The 24195-nt window shown below is 41.9% G+C and overlaps 1 protein-coding gene and 1 long non-coding RNA gene across 4 annotated transcripts in view; one reads left to right on the top strand and one right to left on the bottom strand.

Moving 5' to 3' along the window:
• LOC135990471 (uncharacterized) overlaps positions 1 to 24195 on the bottom strand; it is a 118122-nt gene that overhangs the window by 74860 nt on the left and 19067 nt on the right. The gene's annotated exons all lie outside the window — the stretch shown is intronic.
• LOC135990468 (basic helix-loop-helix transcription factor scleraxis-like) overlaps positions 16444 to 24195 on the top strand; it is a 32647-nt gene continuing 24895 nt past the window's right edge. For 2 of the 3 annotated variants that reach the window (XR_010606415.1, XR_010606414.1), the window contains exons 1-2: positions 16444 to 16875; positions 17023 to 17124. Coding sequence is in view for 1 of the 3 variants with exons in the window: in XM_065638165.1 (XP_065494237.1) it covers positions 16444 to 16875; positions 17023 to 17073 (483 nt within the window). In the remaining 2 variants the exon portion in view is untranslated. Of the gene's footprint in view, positions 16876 to 17022; positions 20742 to 24195 lie in introns of those variants that run through there. The other variant, XM_065638165.1, reaches the window with a different exon arrangement.

Below are 24195 nucleotides of genomic sequence, written 5' to 3'. Positions count from 1 at the left end.
TTGTGCGAGGTGGAAGAAGACTTGTCCCAGCACCGGTGGGGCTGAGGAGAAGGACGTGAGAGTTTGCCCAGAAGGCTGGGGTGGTGAAGTGTGTCAGCACGGCTGCCAGCTGTGCAAAGAAGGGCAAAGAGGACTTGCTGTCCTGCCAGGGAAAGAAGATCCATGATGACAACGGAGAAGGGAAAACAAAGAAACACTGTTTATGCAATGGTGGTTGAGAAGGTGGAACATTTCTAGTCATGTGGCAGAGATGGTGCAGTAAAAGCATCGTAATGCTGTAAAAACCAGTGCTGCAAAGTAAACCGAAGAGCCAAATGAGCTGGAGAGGATGCAAAGCACCAGCATAAAGCACAGACTTCTTGTAATAAAAAAAGATGGACAGCTATCTTCCATGAAGAGTATTTGAGAAAGCTGCAAGCCGAATTCAGATGTAGCACTGGCACGTCATTATCAAGACTTTCATATAATATTTGCTCCTGGAAATTAAAGTTCATAGCATTTTGGATAAGGTATTTGCATATAATAACCCCTGATCTCTTTGCTCTTTCTTGCTGCCTGGTTTCTGGTTCTTACCACCAAACTCCAGGCTCAACCTGTACTTTCTGTCAGTCTTGTTCCTTTATCTGAATCTGATGCTGCTACTTATTCACAGCATCTTTCAGCTAAGCTGATCTTTGCTCAGAGATGGCACTTCTCCTGCAGGCTCAGAAGGCTCCAATGTTTTTTAGCACTGACACGGCTTAAATGTGTCAGCTGGGACTGATTCAGTTTCCGCACGCTTGAAACTTTTCTGCTCTGGGTAGAATGGTTACTCAAGCATATCTGCTTTTCTTCTACCGAGAACAATTGCAGGTATTTTCAAAGCTGTGGATGATAACTGCAAGAGCCTGGCAGCACAGACTGGAGGGCTTTTCTGAAGCACTGCTACAAACCGTTCTCACTGGTAACTTTGTAAGCAGCGTGTTAACCCCGATCCTTGGGAGTCACATTCAGCTGTAAGAAAAGTATTCCTGCTAAAACAGAGCTCCAGTTCCCTCAGAATATCCTGTGCTCAGACTGTCCTCTTCTCACTTTGGGTTATGTGCTTAGACCGTAAAATTTTACATCTCTGTTTGGTAGTATGAAGCAATGCGGCTTCTGCAACTTATGTTTCTGACTATCTGTGTAGTCTTCCATACAGCAACACCTTTATTTTCCCTCTTTAAGATAAGTTTCCATAAAACTCCTGCTAGTTGCAATGAAACAGCTCAGCAAAGTTTCTTAACAGCGTGTAATTCACCATTTTTTCCTCCACCTGCTCCAGGCTGGGCATAGTCTCAAGCACAGATAGAATCAGAAGACAAAGCAAGGAGGTCTATAAAGGACATTATCGCTGGAAAGAGACACTAGGATTTATAACCTGCTCTCTCTGGGCCAATGCTTTAACGCAAGTAAAGGCCTATAGCTATAAACATTCTGCCAACAGTACAATAAGAGTGACATCCACTAGAAGTTAAGCATTTCAGTTTGATAAAATCGTAATAATTGCTCGTATTTTTTTAACAGAATAATTCCAAATATCATGGAGAAAAAGCAAACTCTTTTCACATGAGTTATTTTTCTCCTGGTTTGGACAGCGGAAGGAACAGGAGAGGGAACAAGGACAAGGTGAAGACCAGAAGAGACACCAAAAAAAACCCCTACCCAATTTGTTCTGACCAGAAACAACAAAAACCATCAAATGTTCCTGCAGAATGGAAACCCACGTATTTAGCTGGGTCCACATGCCATCAGTTGCAAACACCACTCGACTGCTGCTCCCACACACACGGCCCTTGATGCTTTACCATTTTTTCCCCCGGCGGAGCAGATTCAGGTCTGGTAACCTCCAGAGCCATCCCACTTCTGCATAAGCAGCAGAGCTTGTTTATAAGAAATGTAAACCATTAAAAAAAAAGATGCTGAGGAAACTTTAGAAATGGAGCTGTTGTCAGCAGAGATTAAATTGTATACCAACAGCACGACATTTATGCACTGCTACTTAAACTGTGACAAATGGTTGCAAACATGATAGTTGCAGGATCTTTAATCTAAATGAATGGTGCTTTTAGCCTACCTCTGACTGGAATTCATTTTGGAAATAAAGAAGCATTTCCTACTCGGTTGTGTACAGAATTACACCACCAATGACTAAAAGGGCAGGAGTCGCAGCTTTCACAGCTCTCGACAGTGCCACAGTGCGCTAGAAGGGCTGGAACAGGCTGTCTTTATGTATTTATTCCCTTCTGAGTCCCGAGCAATGTCTCCAATGTAAATTAAGATTTTTCCCTACCTGCCAACCTTACAGAAATTGTTTTCAAGGAGTTTTTTCTCCTCTTTCCTTTTTCTTGTTATAACAACATGCATAATGTAAGCCCATATATGGCAGCAGGGATTACATTAAAATGTAATTTTTAAAATTACAAACATGTCAAACAAGTTATTCAAAAATCATTTTATCATTATCAGTTTAAATGTAATATTAACTACTGGAGAAAACTGATAGCATAGGTAGGTTATCCTGCTTACGCCAAATTTATTCCTGCATTATCCTCAGAGGCTCTCAGCTGAAGGAATTAAAAGCACAATTCTTACAAACAAGTATTTGCAAAGTGATTTTTTTAGTGTTTACAGTCTCGTAATACAATATTTATGAAATAATCTAATTGCGAACATTCCAAGGTGTTCTTCAGCTGATAGCACAAGAGAAAAATTCACTCTTTTACCTCACCCCCACCTCCCTATTCCCAATCACTGGCTTAGCTGTACCCCTTGGAGATTTTGGAATTAAAACAAAACCAAACAAACAAAAAAAGGAAATAGGAAAAGAGGTTAGGTGAAAAATATTTCTTCAAGAAAGAAACAACTCATCAGAATTGCAAAAATGTGACTCTGGCAAATAATCAGATGACCACACTTGCACAGTATTTCTGCAGGAGTCCCCTTGCACAACCGCAAGATTTGCAGGTCAGGGGGAGACGTGGGGTGGTGAACTGGGTGTCAAACTAAGAAAGCAATCCCTTCAAGTCACCGCTTTAAGCCCTGATGTTTACTCCAGCTTTTTTTACAGCTCCTATATTTTTAAAAAGACAATAAAAACAATCTTCCCTGTTCCTTTTTTCCTTCTTTTCTTTTTTTTTTTTTTTTTTTTTTGAGGGAAAATACAATCTTTGTTCAGAAGAAATTCTTCTGATGAAATACTTAACTTAGAACAAGGTTACGGTGAAGCTGAAGCTGTCTGAAGAGCAGGAAGGCACTGCCACCTCGTGGAGTGTGTGCTGGAGGCCATGTGGGCAGCCAGGCTGATGAAGGGGATGAAGGTGATGAAGCTGATGGATGAAGCTCTGGCATGAACCCCACTCCAGCCTGCAGCACCTCGGCCTCACCGCCCCGGGAACGCCACCGCGACAGACATCGTCCTTCTGGGCACGCTGCCACGTGAGAAAAAACAAGCCTCTGTATCTTTGGAAATGATATGAATTTTCCTTAAGGAAATATATGTGAGCGAGCAAGATAAAAGACTTTAAAAAATACATCTAATGAAGAGATCAGGATGAAATTCCGAGTTACGTTGCCTCCAAGGCTGCTGCTGTACTGGGAGATCTGCACCTCAGCAGCCCACTAAAGAAACTGGTCCCAGCACAGAGGCAGTTTTGACAGGGAAAGGTGAGCCGACTGCTGATGTAGCAGTAACACCTGCCACCAAAAATTGCATTAGAACAGTAAAGCAGGGAGTTTATGGCAGATGCAGAGTGCTGTGGGCACAAGAGTGTCCATTGAATCACCCCCTGATGGGCACAGAAGTGCTGACAGAAATCTGCAGCACGGCCCGTGGTTATTCTGTCCACCCTGCTGGGAATTGCCTGGATGCAAGAGTGTATCACCCTCTCATTTTTTTTTATCAGTGTCTGTTATTTCAATATATTAGAGCCGAGATATTGAAAGCTGCCTGAGGGTTTGGAGAATTAGATTCAAAATGTTCTAGGCAGTTCTGAAAATTCCTAAGAGAGTGATTTTACAATGCTATGAGTCTGATCCTTCAATCCCTCCTTGTGTAAGAAGCGCTTACTTAGAGAAATAGTTTAAGTAGTATTGTCTTAGAGCCAAATTTTGACATTTAGCTGCTGGCCATGCCAGTAGCACATTTTTTCTCATGTTCTCCAAGCTACGAGTAAACTCAGAGTGAGCAAAATCTACCATCTTGCCTTTGGGCAAGGTGCTCCCCGGGATGTGCACCAAGAGAGGAAAACCTGTAATTCGGAGATGCTGTAGTTGTGAGAGACACACTCAGTGCACCTAAGTGGAAAACGGGTTCCTTACATGCTGTGTTAAAAGTGGGAAAGACTTTAATTATTTTACAGAAAAATGTGTCTTGGTTTGTTTGCCTGCTATTGTGCTGTGGGTTGTTTGGTGGGGTTTCTTTTGTGGGATTAAAATCCAGCAAAAGTTAACGGGCACAGAGAAAGGAAGAATAGACCCATGTGTCGTATCACGATGCATTCACTTGTAATTAAAAGATGCAGCAGAGAACAGGCTGCTCTGAGTCCCAAACCAACTACCTGCTAAAGATGCAGAAACCAGTGGGGAGCAGTTTCGGTGTCCCAGGACAGACAAAGCCCATGCAGATAAAAGACAGACTGACAACCATCATCAGTCAGACACAGACAGATAGAAGGTAAAGCAAGCTTAACTCTGGTTTTAAAGTGATGGAGGGATAAACAGGGCCTGCCAAAAGTGTACAGTTCAGGGGGGATGAGACACATTAGGCTTTTTGCGTGAATTTTCAGGAAAACAAATATATGCAAGCAGTCTGCTCAGTAAATTTTTAATCTTTCAGCCAGTCTAACCAAGCCCAACAGAAAGGCAGTGGGCTCGAAGGCCCTGTTTTCCTAACCCAGTTTATCAGCACAAAAGCTGAGACAGTGACGATGCACTTCACAACCCCGTCAGGAAAACAGCTGCAGCGTGAATCAGAGCTCAGTCATAATCAAGCTCCAAAACAGGCACAAAACAGTGGGAAACCGGACTTGAGGAGTTCTGCATTTTGTAGGACTAACTACTCTAACACATTTCTCTCTGTCACTAAATTTAGTGGCTGGTTTTCCTTCCCAAAGCATTCAAATTATTGTATCTCAGGTGGTAAAAAAGGAGATGGGGTGGAATGCTGATTTGATTGAAAAAAACAGAATGAGCAGTGGGATTTCATTTGGAAAGGAGCACAGACAGACTCATCTTTTGGAAGAAACAGCCAGGAGAAAATGAAAAACAGGTCATATCTCATGCTGAAACCATAATGCCTGTGAAGAAAATCTGGCATGAGTAAATGATGGAAGCAAATATTTTCAATTCATGTCTAAAATAGCACTTCCAGGCAATCCAGTCTATAGCCAGTGCACCAGAATGGGTGTTCAGACCCCACAAAGTAACCTTGAACAAGGTGTAAAAAATGCTGTGCATAAGGAGCTGGCACGAGTTTCTAAAATGCCCTAAGTGTCTGATTTGATCCAGCGAAGGGTTATGAAATGAGGAAAAGCTGAGGTTTCTCCACCTTGCTCCCAGCTGGTAACTGCACTCATCATTCTTACTGTATGTAGGAGATGATGGCACACTGTGTGAGGATGGATTTTGTTACTGAGGGTAGAGATGAAGAACGTAGATGGTATTGGCAAAAGCCTGTCAGGGACTTCAGCATCACAAAACTCAAACTAAAAATTATGGTAAGCTCAGATCTGTGTTGCTCTTTATCAAATTCACTAAAGCTTGGAGAGTTCAGAGGTGTGGAGGAGTTTTGACCACGCCTACGGCAGATTCAGTTCTCTAACACAATTGCTGGATTTCAGTAACTCTTTTCTCCCCTCCATATCTATTAAAGTCTTCTCCTTAGTGCCTGCTGGTTCTCAAAATACACATGACGAACATCAGAGGATTTTTCTGCAACACATTTAGTAAGCTCCACAATGCTGAGATTAGAAAAGGACGCTATGTCAATAAAAGCAAAATCCTTATAAAGCCTTTGATGAAAACACGAGGTTACTACACTTTCTTCCATATACTTTGGTTTCTAAAATGCACTATTCCAATCACTTCTCAAAAGTGATTTACGCATATTTGGATGAATAACTTGCCACATATTCTCAACCAACACTTATGTAACGGCATATCATTTTATTAGAAACATTTCCAAGTCTTGCAGAAAGTAAAATATGGATTCAAATAAGCATGGTTTCAGTTCTTCAGATCAAAAGCCACCTCAGTTAGCGACACACAGTACCAAGCCATATCCTAACTTGCAAGAATCTTGGTCTGGTTTATGAACAATAAATTAACCTTGATTAATAACATGCCTGGGAAGAGCTTAGACACAGTAATTTCCCACAAAGGCAGTATTTTAGTAAATCTCCCACACCCAGATGTTATGGACAGTTTCACTACATTTTAGCCCTTGCAGCTTTATATTTGTAAGCGGGCATTTTCTCCCTGTCAGCACCCAGCTCCCCTCTCCTGAGCAGGTCGTGCCTTTTAGCTCCGCACAGCTCATATGTGCTGGAGAAAATCTCCTTTGTCATCTGCACACATTGAAACTGTGAACGTTGCCAACACTGCATCTGAGTGCCGCAGCGGTACCCAGGGGTCCAGCCCAGTCTCCGCCACACTCAGTATAGTCCTTGCCTCCAAGGAGCTAATTCACAATGAATAATTTAGGTGACAAACTTAAGTCTGCTTGAGAAATACCCATGAGCAGATTTCAGTTTCTTCAGCCACAATCATTAGTCAAAATATGCTAGAATAAAGATGGGGTGAAAGAGGTTGAGAGGAAGAAAGATGAGGGAAAAATGAAGGGGATCATACCTGTATTTCTGGGCAGCACAGCATGACTCAGGCTCCTAATTTCTATTCCTCATACTCAATGGATGAAAATAATTTAGACAGAAGAGAGAGAATAAGCCTTTCCAGACTATGAAAGTGGCTTATATCACAACTAAAGAACTAATACAAATTTCACCACTTTCCATTCCAAGTACAAGACTGTCTACTTTAATTAGGGTGCCTATAAGAAGAGGTGGAAAATCCTACTTAGTGCCTACCCCACATGCAGAATTCCTCTACAAAATACAAGCAGAGCTAAAATAAAAGCCTAATTCTGGGCTCATTCCATGTCCACCAACCAGAGTGACGACATACTGATGACAAGCAAGCTACTGCAGAATTACGCCAACATACTTACACAACAATATTGCCCCAAACATTAAAATACTTAATACCTGACCTATCCCTTATCAGATGACTTTGCTGCTCCAGGTTTATGGCCTTGAGGACATTTATGCCACTTTTTTCTCAAGTCTAACATCTGACCTGCAACCTGAATTTCTCTAGGAAAGGGAAAGGAGCTAAACTGTATTTTACTGTTACCTAGTAATTGCTCTTTTTCTGTTCAAGTAAAATAAAGCATATATTTGATTAATAATGACCATGTGGCACTTACAATATTGTGTAAGTACCTGAGAACTGGTTCCCTGACTCATAATGATCATGTGCAATTTTTAAGACTGAACACTGAAACATACAGTGTCCGCCTTCCCTTTAGTCCTTCAACACAGAATAGCAATTTTGAATTAAAAGTGTCCCCACTCCCTTCAGCAAGTTTGGCAGCTAGATTACTGCCCCAGGAGCGAGCACAAGCATATGCAAGCTCTGTGTTATATTAGCAGAATTTTTTGACAGCCCTCTTTATTTTTCTAAACATGAGTGAGGGATGTTTGTTATATTTCTTATACATTTGAGGTTAACAGTGAATATCACACACAGTGATTGGTCAGGACTCAAAAAACATTATTTACAAGTTCAGATTCTAAATGTCCCATTCAGAAAGATGATGTTTGGGGTAAATAATTGTTCGGGATTGTCTAGAAGGAAGCTTCTCAAGGCAAGTACCTCCCAGGCAGGCAGCAGTTCAGTCTGCTAAGGACACAACTCTGTATGGAGCTGCTTCAAAGACTGAGAAGATAACTAGACAGATGTGCCTTGGAGGCAGGTCGTCAACAAGGGGACATCTCCTAGACAGGTACCTGTTCTTGTCTGCCTGGAAAGTGAGTTCTGAGCCTTTGTACAGCGCCTTTCAGGCAAGGAACTGATTCAGGACTGCCTAGAAGGCAGGTCAGCAGGCAGATCCCCCTAACAGTCACGGAACTATGCGAGTCTGCCTCTCCATACCTTCAAAGATCCCAAGACAAGAATTTCATTTTAATGATTTCAGCAGAAAGCCATTATTTCCTGTAAGAAATAATTTTCAGTACAGATGCTGGATATGTCAAACTGCAGTTTCTTTTAACGACACATTCTTAATGCCAGACACAAGAACAGAATTCCTTCCTACAAGGTTCTGGTGGTTTTCTTAATATAAAAGGAAATGTTCTTTTATAAGATTTGGCAGCGGGTTACTACAGAGAGAAAAATGTCCAAAAGAACCGGCAAGTACAACTGGAAAAAAGAAAACTGACAGCAGACACACTAAGAAATTGTATGAACTCTACCCACATAAGCACAGATGTTGGCCTACTGTTTTCTGTCCCATCAATGTAAGTAACAGCAATGATTGCAGTGAAGGTTTAAATACAATTGGCAAAAGCGATAGAATTAATTTAAATATCATTCATTTCAAAAAAATCTCCAATCAGCAAGGACTTTAGCAAAGCCATAACTTTAATCAGTCTACTAGACAGTTGTTAATAAAGATGAAGAGCTTGCTTTGCACATAACAGAGGTGTGCTTTCAGAGCGTTGAGAATTCTGGCAGTTTTCCACAGGTGTGCTCAATTAGGGATTTCAAGTTTTCTTCATTACAATATCATCTGCATTTTCACTTTTTCCATGAAAGCTGAGCTCGTACACAAGGGGGTAGTTCTGGACCAGTGTTCTGAACACTGTGATGGTGTGTGCTGGCCCAAAGTGAAGCAGAAGTGTTGGACAGAGAGTGGTTAGCGGCAGTCTGAAGTGAGAAAGAAAAAACTGTGGTGCTAATCAGGAGTTGTTTATTACGGAAAGGTTGTATATCCCTAAGAAAGATTCGGCAGCATCCCCTGTGAGGGAAGAGCGCTGTTGTGGACAGTGGGCTGGCAGTGGGCTATCCCAGCCTATTGGGAACCCACAAGGCAGATTGGAAGTTGTAGTTATTTTAAAATAAATAGAAGCAAGAAAGATGTACAAAGTTCCAAAACGGGCTGTAAGACAGGTAGTAGAGTGGGCATATTGCAGGAAGAAAGAAGTGATAGCTGTTGCTGTAGTGCAAGTTGTATTATATAAAAGACAGAAAAGAAGGAAATATAAACCAGTGCTCCAGTTGCTAAATTTAATATTCTGTTCAGACCAACTGATGTAGTAACCAGTATGCTGTAAAATATTGTGACACTGAGTTCCCACAATATAATATCCCAGAACATTTCATATTATTGATGGTCTCTTTGAGGGTAATACCAGGCACAGCGAAGACACCTGTCTTGCAGGGCATAGACAGGAAACACAAGGCAAACAGCATTTATTTCAACTAAAACAAAACAATTTGGCTCAGTTCAGAGCACCAGTAAGGCACACTTTGTAGCTGCACAATCTTTAAAGACTTGTGTTATGCAGGACCACCTGGTCTGCCAACTGTCAGCAGGAATCTTAATGAGAGTGACTTATCTTTTCTAAGTGATATCTCTATAGGCACCTGAAGAAAGGTCAAATAATCTTTGTAGCGGATTTCAGTGTCTGAAAGCTTGATCTTTGGTGTGCAATCTGTAATACATGTAAAAGTCTTACTATATAACAGATTCAAGGAAAAAATTCTATAGTATAAATAGAATTCATTCATATACTTGCAGTATACATGAGATTGTTATAGTCTGCACAGCCTCTTAATCTAAATAGCTTAGTCAAACTTATTTTACATTATCCTTCTACATCGATAGAGCTAAAATTTCATACCAAAAGCACGATACTGGCATCAATCCATGTTTGTTTGGCATCAGAGAATACCCTTTTAAGCTTTCAGACCGTAAACTCTTTGTTTGCCATAATTCACCTATTATTTATTAATCTGTATTATTCCAGCTCCAAAGAACCACTGAACAGACATATTCATCAATAGCTGTGGATTTAGGATTAGGATAGAGTTAATTTTCTTCCGAGTACCTGGCATGGTGCTGTGTTTTGGATTTAGAACAAGAATAATGTTGATAACACACCGATGTTTGGGTTGTTGCTGAGTGGTTGAGGACTTTCCAGCTTCTCAGACTAACAAGCAGGTGGGAGTGCAGAAAAGGTTGGGAGGAGGCACAGCCGAAACTGCTGACCCCAACTGGCCAAAGGGATATTCCATATGGTGTCATGATCAATATATGTTTAAGGGGAAGAAGAAGAGGTGAAGAATGAGTGAGCGGCTGTGTGGGGCTTAGCTGCCACCTGGAGTTCAACCACAACGCCATGCCTGGCCATGCAACTACACTTAAGGACCTTCCCCATCTGCCAGGCTGCACTGGGAATTGTCACTCCAGTACACCTGTTTCCCTACATGGCACTAAAAAGTTGGCCGTCTTCCTTACAACACATATTTGAAACAGAAATAGCTTTGTTTTTATACACAGACACACACACATATATTCCACTTCACCATCTCTCAAAAAAATTGAGAATCTGAAGAAATTTACCTTCATGCCCCCCCTCTAATATTAGTGTAATATTTCCACCAGCAGCTTAAAACTGGCTTTGCTGGTGTCAGACTGGAACAAATTGCTAACCGGTGAGGACCAACTCTTGTATTCTGCTTTCGTAACACTGAGTGATTACGAAGCAACCTTAAAATCTTGCCTACAGTTCAGAAATTGATTATTATTCTGATTATGCCATCAGCTACAGTGGCGCAGAGACAGATTAACTCGACCGGCGACAATGAAGTCAGTTCTGACTTGAACCTGAGTGACTGAAATTGAATCTGTCCTCTATTTTAATTTGAACTATGGAATCATGATCACAGATGTCTTTGTTAACAGAAGTGTTAGTGTTCAGTTGAAGTACAAAGGAGAATAAAGTGAAGAATCTAAAGAATGTCAGATTTTGAGTATCTTCATAGAAGGACACTCAAAAACCTAAGAAGAGGGAATGAAACCATACAAACAACTTCAGTTGTGGTTATATTGCAGAAGCTCCAGTAATTATACAGTCAATTACATTTCTTTCATGGGTTTTGGGATATCTTTCTATTTGCCAGCCCTAAGCACTTGAAAGAAACTATTGAAAACACATCTTTTAAAGTATCTACAAAATCTTGAGCAGTATAGCGCTCTTCATAAAAGGATATTGTAAAACTACAAGTACGAAAAAAGAAGCTTTCTTTGCAAGATATGGCAATCATGGGGAAGCAAAGATGGAACAAATCAAATGGTAAGAAGCATTTTGAAGTGTTTGCAATAGTTCTTCCAAACAAGTGGACGATTCTACCTCTCATGTTCACGTTCATTATTACAGCAGTTAGGTATCTTTTATAACTAAAATTCAGTTCATTTCTACAGTAGCATTCCACCTGTTTAAAAAAAAAAAGTAAAAAACCACCGGTCTCTTCGATACCTAATAATATATGTTCTACTCTTATACGTCTCAGTGATCTGAAAAACTCTAGGGAAGCTAGAAAAACTAGATTATCCATGAGTGATCCAAGCTGCAAAGCCTGGATAAGACATTGGAAACAAACCTAGGAAACCATTAGTCTCTGAAAAGGCAAAACCATGGAATGTGGGTTAGTAAGACAATACACAGACTGACCATCATCCTGATAGCATGTCGAAGTGAACAGAAAGAGCACAAGCAGTTGGTACTTTGTCATAAGAAAAATTTGAAAAGTCCATGACACTTTGCTAGATGGTGCTTCAAGTCCCTTTTGTCTATAAAAGCAACCAGAGCATCTTCCAGCAGGGCATGGTTGGGGCACGGACTCACACAGGAAAGAGCAGCTTCCACCAGAGCTCTGGATTCTCACCAACATGAGGATTTCCAGACAGACTGGCAAAGGATCTCAGCCCCCAAACCACACGCCACAGCTGAACCTTATGGCCAACATCTTCCCAAGCACCAGTCAAGCCCGCTTGGGAGGGATTTAAAAGACAATGAAAGAAGAGAGCGGGTGGGGAGAGCTCTGGCTGTGTTTCGCTTTAATGAACAAAAAAGCCTCTGCACAAATACTGCTTGCGAAACATTCTCTTTCCGAGGGCAGGTATACTGTCCTTATATCATTTTGATTTGACAGAGAAAAGAATGTGCCTTGTCATCATTCCGCTGAATGCAACCACGACCAAAAATTACTTCTGAGGCAGTTAATAACAACTTTGAGAGTATCAGCAGAATCGTGTAAAACACCACTTAGATTTGGCAAGTTTAAACAGTTTTGAAATAACAGGTGAGTAATATATTTGGATTTGCTTCCGTGGGCAGCCAGAGCAGAGAAAATTACTGTAAGACAAATTTTTTGTCAAAAACTCAAGATAAACAACTCAGCTGCTTTTTGTCAAGAGTAACAGAGTGGGCGTACAAATAAAATACAGCAGGCAGGATGTCTCTGGAGTTTAACAAGGCCCCTAGCACTCCACCACACAGAAAACTCATTAACACACCGGAGAATCACGGCACAGATCAATTCAGATGAAGAACAGCGATTGTAAGTGAAGAGATTGGAAGTGAAGAGGTAAGTATCATCCTGAATCTGGCTGGGCAGAATATCAAGAAGGGATTTGTTAGATCCCACATTAATCAAGTAGGAGCAGCCCAGGGCAGAGCTGGTCCTGCTCTTCCCCTACGTGGGTTCAAAATGTGTAGAGGATATTTTTTAAAATCCAGAAGGTGCACCATCCCACCTGACATGACTTAAGCACATGAAGCCTTAAATCCACCTCACGTTTTACTTTTCTTCATTTAAAGTGCACTGTGCAAGTCCTCCTCCAAAAAAAATTCTCTTGTATAGTTCCATATTTTGACTACTCCTCAATCTTCTCTCCTTAAACCATTCTCTTACAGAACCCTTATAGAGTAAAATGCCATTTAAAAGATTATTCCATCAACACGTATTGTATGGCAGTCATATTTATTAAGAGCATCAATAAAAGTGGCAACTCTGTCATCCAGGTTTGTTGTGAAGGACAGAAGTAGTTGTCACAACCAGCCAAAGTCACAGACAGACACACATATAATGAATAACACTTTGTCAAATGTATTGTTCTCAACTGTGTGGACATTTCCAGCCATCAACATCCTTTATTTGTGTCTCTTTGTTAGGTCCCTATGGAGTCTTCCTTGAATCTGTCAAATGTGAGTGAAACATCTCACGGACAGGTAGCGCAGCATAAGAAGTATCCTGGATATCAATGTGCAAACAGGAGCGTCATCGATTACTCCACACACGCTCACAGGCCTGGTGCCTCTTCATGAGAGAGAACAGCTCACAACTACACCAGAATTTGTTGCTCAATATTCCTCCCCTATGAGGAAGGGAGCCCTGTGGCCACTTGGAGGATCCACGCGAATGGATGGTTGATCTGTGGTTTGATTGTGTGTTGTGGCTTGGAAATCTGTGCTACACATCTCTGCAACTTTTGCCTGCAACATGTAACACGTTTTTTTGTCTACAGGATTATTGTGTATTGCTGCTCTTGAATGAACAGGGGACTCCAGCTGAAGTCAAGGGGATCTGCAGGCGCAGAATGATGCCATAAATATTTGAGCACTGTTTTTAAAGGCTCTTTTGTCTCTTTTGTTATAAGTGAAACAAATTTGGGTTATACTTCCTATTTAATGGAAATACATTTGGAAGGCTCCTTGGCTGTGACCACAGACATTCTGAGCCACTAATTGGGACTTTTTTCTTTTGTTACCCTCTAATTAACTTGCTCTCTTCACAGGTAGAGCTTTTCCAAATTATCTTCAAAATTCTTCTTTCTTTCATGTAGTTCCTATTAACACTGTTTTTCAAACAATGAAGGCAAATTAAAGAAATGCCAGTGACTAGACTGCAACTGTATCAATCACATATTTCATATTTCCAGTCTTTTGGATATTGCTGAATGTCTTCCTTACAATGGCCATCAGATACCTTTCTCCACATAGCACCAAGGCAAATTTCAGGCAAAACCTTATCACTACACAGAAAACACTGCCCACTCTTCTGCTTCACATTCATGCAGCCCCATTCTCGCTTGTTATTAGCAATTCAGCAAATTGTAAAAAAACAGCAATCCTGCGTTACCGCACCTTCCTGGAGGAATATGCTCCCCCTAGCACTTGCATAAATGTTATCCCAATCAATAACCTAGTAATTACAGTCACCAGCTTTTTGGCCCTTTTACAAGTCTCCTTATCTGGAAAAAAAACATTTCTTGCTCTACTTTTTCAAACTGCCTTGGAAACAGAACTAGAATCATTCGGCCACCCCTTTTTTCTTAACCTCTGAATTAGCTATTGCTGCATTGTCAGTGAAAATTCTTTTGTTTTTCTCTGCAGACACAGCATCATTTTCTCCCTGAGTCCTCCTTATTCCTTTTCTCATTCTTCCAGTTTATCAATAAGACATAAATTCTGATTTTGAAAATAGTAGTAGTAGATTTGTCTCAGGGTTCTTTTTGTTGAGAGGGCTTGGTTTTGTTTGTTTTACTTCCAGTAATTAAAAAAAAAAAAAAACTCAAGAAACTGAAATGCTAAGGACAGGAAAACTCTGGTAAGCAAATGACTGAGCCTGACAAACAATCAATTATCAACACTGCTCAGCTCCTAGAACATACCAAGGGTGAAATCCCACCTCCATTATAGTCAACGGGAGTTTTGTCATTGACTTCAGCTGAGCTAGAATGTCACTCTAGAAATATTGTATGTGAGCAAATGGGAGAAACCCACATGGAAGACAGTCCAAGCTTGTCTGGGAACTTCATTTCTCAGGAAACTAAAAGCAGCACTTCTAAGTATTGAAATTCAACTTCAGAACTTTCTAGATCATTTACTCTTTCAAAGGTTAAGCAGACAGAAGACAGAGCTTTTAACACTATGGAAGTATGATACGGTTACATTCACACACTCTAGGGAAAACTATCACTTGCATGATTTTGAACACGGCTTTCCCAGCACCCGATGATGAAGAGCCACATCCCACTCCGCACCCCAAAGGAACCCCTTTGGATCAGTGGCAGGGCGTCCACCTGCCCATCGGCCTCGTCTTTCTGCTGCCTTTGCTACCAAAGAACCTCAACCTGAAGCTAAGTGTATGGCATTGACATTTTGTTACAGAAATCATAAAAATCTCAAAAACATCAGCTGATGGGAAGTCAAAACCTTCCCCCCTCCCCCAAAGTAATATATATATAAATCACCTTAAAGAAGTTTTACTCATTAATGCACTGACACATGGTACAATTAAAACAGGCTGACAAACAGAGCTGATGAACACAGCACATAGATGTGGCCCTGCCTCCTGGTACTAGATGTATTTTGAGAGGCCATGACTCCCAGCCAAGCATGTCAAAGTAGCTGTCTATCCTGAGCGTGTGCGTCCTCGATTAAAGAGATACGACTCTGCTAATCCGGCCCTGATTGGGGAAGAAGGATTAATACTTAGACAATATCACTGCCACAAATAAGCTTCTGGGACTGCAAAAAAGAGTCAGTCAAGGATGCTTCATCAGGTAGACATGATTCATTTGAGAAAACCTGCACCGTGACCTTTCATGAGTTTCTGAGCGGAGGCAGGCTGTCAAAGTTCTATGGAGAAAAGAGGAGTAATCAACCAGTGCTTATGATGACCTTTTAATAAGTAAATGGTTGAGGCAGGCAGGCATTCTGAACAGAATGAGAAATTGGTTTTGTATGTGTGTCTAGTGCTTGCTGGGGAGGGTGATGAAATCCACTCCCGTGCTGGTTCTATTAGCTCCCTCCAACTAATACATATATACCTGTATATGTACATGTGCACAGCTGGAACGGCGCAGGGGGGTGCAGATTGGGTAAAACTGTCAAAGCCTGCACGCCCTGAGAGCAGGGACGTGGCCGTTCCCACCACGACCCGGCTGCCGCGGGTGAACCTGTGTCCGCTGGAGCCCCCCGGCCCCCGGGGCTCCCGTTGCAGAGTGCAGGGCAGGACAGGGCACCCGGCTCCCTGCAAACCGCCGTCGCGGGCTCCCCTCGTCCCGCGGACCCCCCGGCAGCGGGGAGGCGGAGGAAAGGGGGGGGGGTCCGCGGGAGCCGCTGCCGGATCGAGCCCTTCGCGGCCGCGGCGACAGGTGCGGCGGCCCCCGGCTAAAAGCAGCAACCGCGCCAGGCACGACCTGCCGCGCTACCGGCGGGACGCGGGGCCGCGGCGGCGGGCAGGGGCAGGGGCCCATAAAAGTCATGGGGCGGCGGGGCGGCGGCGGCGGGCGCCATGAAGGCCGCCGGGGGGGCGGCGGAGCAGGCGCGGGCAGCGGGCGGCGGGCGGCGGCGGCGGGCGCGGGGAGGCGGCGGGCGGCGGGCCGCGGCCAACGCGCGGGAGCGGGACCGCACGCACAGCGTTAACACGGCCTTCGGCGCCCTCCGCCGGCTCATCCCCACCCGGCCGGCCGACCGCCGGCTCTCCAAGGTGGAGACGCTGCGCCTGGCGTCCAGCTACATCTCGCACCTGGCCAACGTGCTGCTGCTGCAGCGGCGCCAGGCCGAGGGCGCGGCCACCGCACAGCCCTGCCCGGAGCCGTGCCCGGAGCCCTGCCCGGAGTCCTGCCCGGAGCCCTGCCCGGAGCCCTGCCCGCAGCCCCCGGCATCCGGTGCCACCGCGCCGAGGCCCATCTGCACCTTCTGCCTCAGCGAGCAGCGGAAGCGGGTAAGGGGCAGCTCCCCAGCATCTCCCTTCGGGCACTGGGATCGTGTCTTGCGGAGGTGGTTATGGCTCTGGTTTGGGATTGTCCCAACCGAGGGTTCGGGGGTCTCCCTGGTGTCTCCTAACCTGTGTTTTTTATCCCTTGTACAGCATCGAGAAGGAGAGAAACCACTGTCTGGTCCAGCTTTAAGTGGACACTAAATCGGCTGAGAAGCTCACGCCAGCCTTGTACGGACGGTGCAACTGCTTTGGGTAACGTCACTGCACTCATGCTATACATTTATGCTTAAATAACAAAGTCCTAAAAAAGTTGCTTTTGAAGCCCATGTGCTTCGTTTCACTTTGTGACAGGTTTATTCAGGGCATTTTGCAAATGAAATCGAACGCTGTTGAGACAGTTGCACCTGGTGCGGCAGCTATTTTAGTGCGAGAAACGTTAAACCTCAGCAGCCAAGCCCTGAGCCTGATGTCTCCTAAACCTGTCTCACATGATGAAACTTGAACTTGCAAACGCACAGTGTCCCCTGTCAGGAGAAGCTGTCACGAACACGTCGTGCCGTACGCCTTCAGCCCAGCTCGGCTGCACGCTGCGCGGCCGCCCACTCCTCCAGCTGCACGCTCAGTCCCAGCCTGCGGGGCTGAGACCAACAGCTGATGTGCTCAGGCGGTTTGAACAATGCTGGAGGATTGTTTTAAGGTGTTCACAGAAAGTCAGGAAACTTCCAGAGAAAGCACCACCATTCGCTGTGCACATAGGCACGGAAGCACATAGACACAGGACATAGCCAGGACAGGAGAGGGAAGTGGAGAGGTGCTGCATAAGCAACGCTCTTATCTTATTAACAGTGCGAGTCGTGCCAGTCCTCTAAATAGAATCATAGAATCATTTCAGTTGGAAGAGACCCTCAGGATCATCGAGTCCAACCATAACTTCACTCTAGCACTAAACCATCTCCCTAAGAACCTCGTCTAAACACCTTTTAAACCTCGCCAGGGATGGTGACTCCACCACTTCCCTGGGCAGCCTGTTCCAAAGCCTGACAAGCCTTTCCGTGAAGAATTTTTTCCAAATATCCAACCTAAACCTCCCCTGGCACAACTTGAGGCCATAGCATGGGTTGTTCCTAGATCTGGCAAGCACAGGGTAGGGAGGGTTCCCCAAGGGCTCTCTGCGTTTCCCCATCACCCAGGTCATTCCCAAGTTGTGCCTATACATCACCGATGCCATTTATCTCCCTCGGTTTATTAACTTGTATACTTTTTTATTTTTTAGAAGCCTAAAAAGCAAATGCGCATTTTACGTTTCCAGTTTTGGACATCAGCGAAGCAGCAGGCTAAAATCTTAAACCCCACTAATAGTGGATTTAAAAAAATATATAGTTTAATTTTGTGATGTTTTTTATAGTTATTTATAATATATTTAATTTGGCCTTAATTAATCTTAACTTGTTACTTTGAGAGGCACTCCATATTCTTTAAAAGCTTGGTAACTGTACCACTCTGAGGGGCTCTACAAGGAATCCTTGTCTCTGTTACTCTCCTCTGATGCCATCTGCTCGGTGCTCCCGCCAGCCCCGCTGCTCCAGCCAGCTGGGAGGCCTGAAGAAGCGCCGCATTGCTCACTTTACTTTCTGATCTTCCCCCAAGTGCAAAGCAAATCCTGGCATTTATTATGAAGAACTTAGCGAGAACAAGATCTTGGTGTATTGCTCGTGCAACTTCACATTTTTAGTTTTCCTTCTCCCCTCCGCAACATGCACTGACCACCTTTCCTTTATCACGGGGAAAAAATCTGTTGTACCTCCAGAACCTGCTGTAAATTTCTCCTTTAAATCCTAATCAAGAAACACACCGAAGTAAAGTTCCAGCAATTTCACGTCACGTCAGTCTACCCACTTATTAAAATCTACATGCTGTATTTTCCTGGATTGAGAACAGGTTTTTTGCTTTTAAAAGGTTTCTATCCTTGTTTTATTTAGTAAGGAACTTTAAATGGCTGCCAGATTATGATCTTTGTTTTGCTTTGGCATTGATTGGTGAAGCTGGAACTCTTTCATGTTTATACAGAGTGATTTTTAATTTATCTATTGTTTCAGCATGTGTATGGGGTATAGATTTCCACAAACATGTCTTCCTGTTTGTTTTTTTATTTGAAAAAGTTTGTCTTTTAAAAAATTATTTACTTTATAATTAAAGCTGATCTTACAGTTAAGCTCTATATTCTTAGGAACACATCAAACCAAAGCATCTGACCTGCTTTACGGACAATTAGTACTAATTTACTCATTTAGCTGTATAATTCAGTACGATACCTTAAAATGACCAAAAAAATGCAATTTCAAACAATTTTAGCAAAATTTTGCATTGAGTATGCAAAATTTTGTGATTCATAAGACAATAAGATTAATTATTTCAGGTTTTAAAAATGTTGTGACATTATTGCAGTTTTAAGAGTGGTTCCTGGCAAATGCAGCTTATTTGGATTTAATAGGATTATCTCTATACTTAGTTATTAAAGGAAATGAGCATAAAAATTGAGGTCCACTTTTTCCCCATAGTATTGGCTGAAAGTTCATGACTTGAAACTCATGAATAATCTGCACAATTCTGCAGGAATTTGGTGTTCTCACTATAACTGGTATTTTATCCCCCTGGTTTTCTATAGCATGTATACAAAATGCTTTTCGATGACAAAAGCAGGAGCAGGCTGTTACGACTTGGCTGGATCTCCTGTTGCATGTGGCTCAGTGTAGCCTTAAATTCTACTCTTTTTACTCAGGATAAACTGTTGAAATCAACTGGGCTTGAAGATTTCAGTATAATGCTTAGGGTTTCAATTACTAAATAACATTAGAATTCCAGTAACACTGATTGATCATGGCAGAAATTAGGCGCCAGAGCACTGTGGCCCAAATATTCATGGTATGGACAGATAATATCTATCCAAAACAATTATGACAATGATTTCTCCAAGGAGCAGACCCCAAGCCTGCATTTATACACATGTAACACTCTATATTTAAATGGGGACAGATACTTAACTTTGCTGAAGTTTATTTATAATTTAAAATTTCTCTACCCTCGGGAGCAAAAAAAAGATACAGGACTGAGCTGTTGCTGTGTACTGAGTTTTCTAGACACCTAGGGAAAAATAATTGCATTTCTAGAGACACAGATGAATTGAGTGCTCAGATTTCACATATAAAGAGCTCACTTGTCATTGGGTGTTTTATTGAATTTTTACTGTGTGAGTTTATGTGTCTTATCAGTTCTATTTTTTTAATCACTTGGTGGAGAGGCATTGTTTGTGGCATGCACAAATCTATATTTATAAGCCAAATTTTTGAAACTCGGCTGTCTAAAAGCAAGTACCGTGCTTGACGGCCAGGCACTGGAATAGTGTGAGTTTTTCACCCTCTTGTTCTGCTGAAGACGTTTTTTCCACATATTTGTAAGTTCATTCTGTATGTATGAACAGAGACATGCCTTATGCCAATCCCATCCTTGTTTTCCTGTAAACGCTTGGCTATTCAATTTACATGATGCATGAATAAAGCAGAAATGGTGAGATATACACCATTTGATCTTAGATCCTATTAAATGATTGTTAAAGTATTCCAAGCATAGTACTTTGTATAAATCATTGTACTTAGCCTGGCACATCACAGCATAAAAGCAGCATCAAGCAAAATGAATAAATCATGTTGCTGATTTTACTGGTTAAGTTTAAAGAAGTATTTGAACATACTACTTGGTTATTTATGGATTAATCATAATGTAAATCAAAGTAGTTTCATGTTAGCTACTATTTTCAGTTCTGTTCTACAAAATGGAAGTTTCCTTTCTAATGCCTTCTTGGGAAATCTACTTCTTTACAAAAATCTGTATTTGTTTGCAAAATATGCTTATATTTGCTGAAATAAACAGTATTTTTGTTACTAAATTAAACAGTAAATGATGAAAACTATGGTGGTAGTTCTATAGCCATCTCAGTTAAGATGTAAGTATTTAAGCTTTTTCTTTCACTTTTTCAAATCTATCTATACAAGATTTCAGCAGCATATATATATATATATATATGTATGTACATACATACTACATGACACTAAAGATGCATCCTAGGTCCTTTCATGAAATTGTAGGGCTTAATGTTTCCCCATAAGCAATTTTCTTTGGATGTTACGTGTTTGTGACCAGAAGGATTCGTGGTTCCTAAGGCAGCAAGAGGACAAGCTTCTCAGTCAAGTGACTACATTAAAACTCTGCCAAATTTACCCTTTGAAAAAAATCTTCTAGTCACCAAAATGATTCGCTTTGGCCCTCTCTGAAAGGCAAATAGTAAATAATAAATCTTTACTCACTGTACTTAATCTTGCATCATCACATACTCCCCCTTTATATATAGTCCATATGAGACCATATAAGCAGTTTCACAGAAACCATAGGAAGACAACCATAAATTAGAGTCCACTGAAAATTTCAGACACAAAAATCTTTGATGCTGCTGGTTACCAGGTTCTTTTGTAACAGACCTTCAACTTCCTTCCACTAAAAAAGCTGTTTTCTGTGTTATGTCCTGTTGCACTATGAAACACCACACGCTATGTTGAGAGAATCTCTCAAAAAAGATAGAACCTAGGACAGCTGTCTAAATACCACTTTTCAAAAGCGAGCAGTAACGTCCTGATTGATAGTAAGAACTAGTAGATAGTACAAGGCTAAGAGAAAGGGTTTGTATAAAATTAGCTAAAATAGACTGTATGCTGCCAAGGCAAAAGATCTGGGGGGGGGTATATTATACCAGGAATCCTGTGAAGGTTGAAAAAAAAGTGGTTCTAAAGCATCAACATGGGGCTTGTGGGGGAGGAAGGGAAAATTATTTACTTATTATGGGCCAAAAAATACTGTAGAAATTTGTGAAAGCTAAGAAAAAAACATTACTTAATAGTGAGAAGAACTGAACAGTCTGCTCTGAACATTTTTCTTCAAGAACGTTTTCAAAATTTGGATATAGATTCATAGCCAGGCAGCTCAGTGTCTTATTTCCACTGAAATCCTGTAGCTATTGCAACGTAATACAGAGTTTCAGAAACCTTGAATATTCGTCCCACTTTTGAAGCTGTACAGGAATACAGGCTTCCTCAGGAGAGGAGGAGGAAGAGAGGACACTGATGAAGAGTAACTGGGAGCCCACCAAGGAGGAGATTCTCTGTGATGCCAAGAGAAATCCTAGTTCAAGTCCAGGTCAGCACTGACCCCTACAAATGCTCTGACCATTGTAACCCTCCCTCACTCTCCGACCAGGAGTGCGTACAAAGAGTATTTGGTGTCTATTTGGGACTCCCAAGCAGCCTCTGGTTACAGGTATCTGGATGCTCAGCTCTGCAAGGACTGTGCTGCAATTGGCCAAGAGATGGGCAACCAAAGAGAGTTTTGTTGTTGTTTTAATTAATGTTTAGATATTTATCATAATTTAGGGAGCTGGGAAAGGTCCTCATGAACTGCTGTGCTACAATCAGGTACCTAAATTATGGCTAATGGAAAATCAGGATGCACATATGCATGCATTTTCCCCAGCAGAAGGCAAATTTCAGGCAGTCCTTCCTCCAGCTTCTCTTTCCTGACCCCTCAGCTGTGTCACTGGAACTTTTTGTGGACCCCCTCTGAAGCCAGATGAGGTAACGCATTTATGTTAAAATTAAAATAAATAAACAAGCCACACACAACAACAAAACAACCAAACAAAACACCCCCAAACCCCCAAAGAAATCCAGCTCTTGCAAGGATTTGACATCCTGATACAAGTGAACCATGATGCACCAAAGAAAGTGTCCCCTGTTAGTGTAACAAAACACTTAACATATCATTTGATTTAGAAAGGCCTTATCTTCTCTCATTCATTTACTATGTTCACATCACAGTAGTGTTGTGAGGTTTTAATTAAAGATTTGGAAATTGCTATTGGTTCTTTCAAAGGAAAAGCCAATATAAATAGGACAATTACACTGAAATGGGTGATGAAATAAGGAAGTGATAAAAGTAATCCTACTTGTTATGGCATCTCTGTCTAACATCTGATTGTCTTTCCTTCACATTATTAAAGGAAACCCTATTTTCCAAGCATATGTATGTAGATCATTTTTAAACACAAAGATTACAGAAAAAGGTAATTCTTTGAAGAAGAGAACGGTGCTTGGCGGAAAGGGAAGGCATCTGTCAGGTCCTGATAAGATCAGACAGCTGAGCTTTAGCCTGAAAGCGTGTCATGAAGCTAAGTTTTCCTAGGGAAATAACATCTTTGCTATGAAAAGGTGCAAAATGTAATGAATTCTCCAAATAAATAGAGAAAATGGGAACTCTCGGAGCTTATTTTTGTCTAAAGTACCAGCCCTATATCAGAAGAAAAAAAGAGGATGAGAGGAGGATAACATCTTACCAAACAGTAAAAAATAAGGTGTGGGAGGGTCATCTCACTTTATATTCTCAATTAAATTAATCCTTTAGATGATAATCACACGTAAGAGGAGACTTCAGCAGCAATAATCACTGCAGAGATAGTACAAGGGCTGGGACACGCCTGACACCCAGGACAGGCCACGGGAAAAAGGGTGGTTAAAATGGAGATGAGGAAGAAAGCTGGGCAGAAATCGAAGAGAGGAACACAGTGAAAGGATAAGCAGCAATGATGACAAGTTGCAATAAGGTTGTTGCCTTTTTCTTTTTTATGCTTAAGGAAAAATGTTTCTCACTACAAGCACGGTTAAGCACTGGAACAGGTTGTCCGGGGAGGCTGTGGAAACCTTCTCCTTGGAGAGTTTCAGAGCTTGATGGTGCAAGGCCCCGAGCAGTCTGGTGTAACTTTGAAGTTCAGCCCGGCTTTGAAAATGGAAAATGTGTTGAATAACTCAAGAGGTCGTCCTCAATCTTATTTTTCATATGATTCTATGAAATGACGAGCTTATGGTTCTCTGGAAAGGAAGGCTGTAGAACAGAATAATAAGAAAAAATCTTGAAAGACGCAATGACTTCATGGAAAAAATCTATAATTCTGGGCAGTGCCAGGATCTATTATTCTGAGTGAAAATGAGGGGCATCCAGGTATGCATATCAACGGAAGAGCGAAAAAAGGAGGAACTGAACATGCCTATAAAGGGGATTTCCAAAAATAGAATCAGTCAGAGGCAGGGCTCTATTTCCATCAGAAGGACCTGTCAGGTTTATTCTGGGCTTGAATTAGTAAAAAGGCTTTCACGATTTGTTTGAATGATGGATTAAGATTTAAATTTACAGGCGATAGCTTTGGAGGGTAGGACTAGAATTAGA

This window comes from Caloenas nicobarica, chromosome 6 (assembly GCF_036013445.1).
Source record: "Caloenas nicobarica isolate bCalNic1 chromosome 6, bCalNic1.hap1, whole genome shotgun sequence".
Lineage (NCBI taxonomy): Eukaryota > Metazoa > Chordata > Aves > Columbiformes > Columbidae > Caloenas > Caloenas nicobarica.
This window is presented reverse-complemented; position numbering and strand designations above follow the sequence as displayed.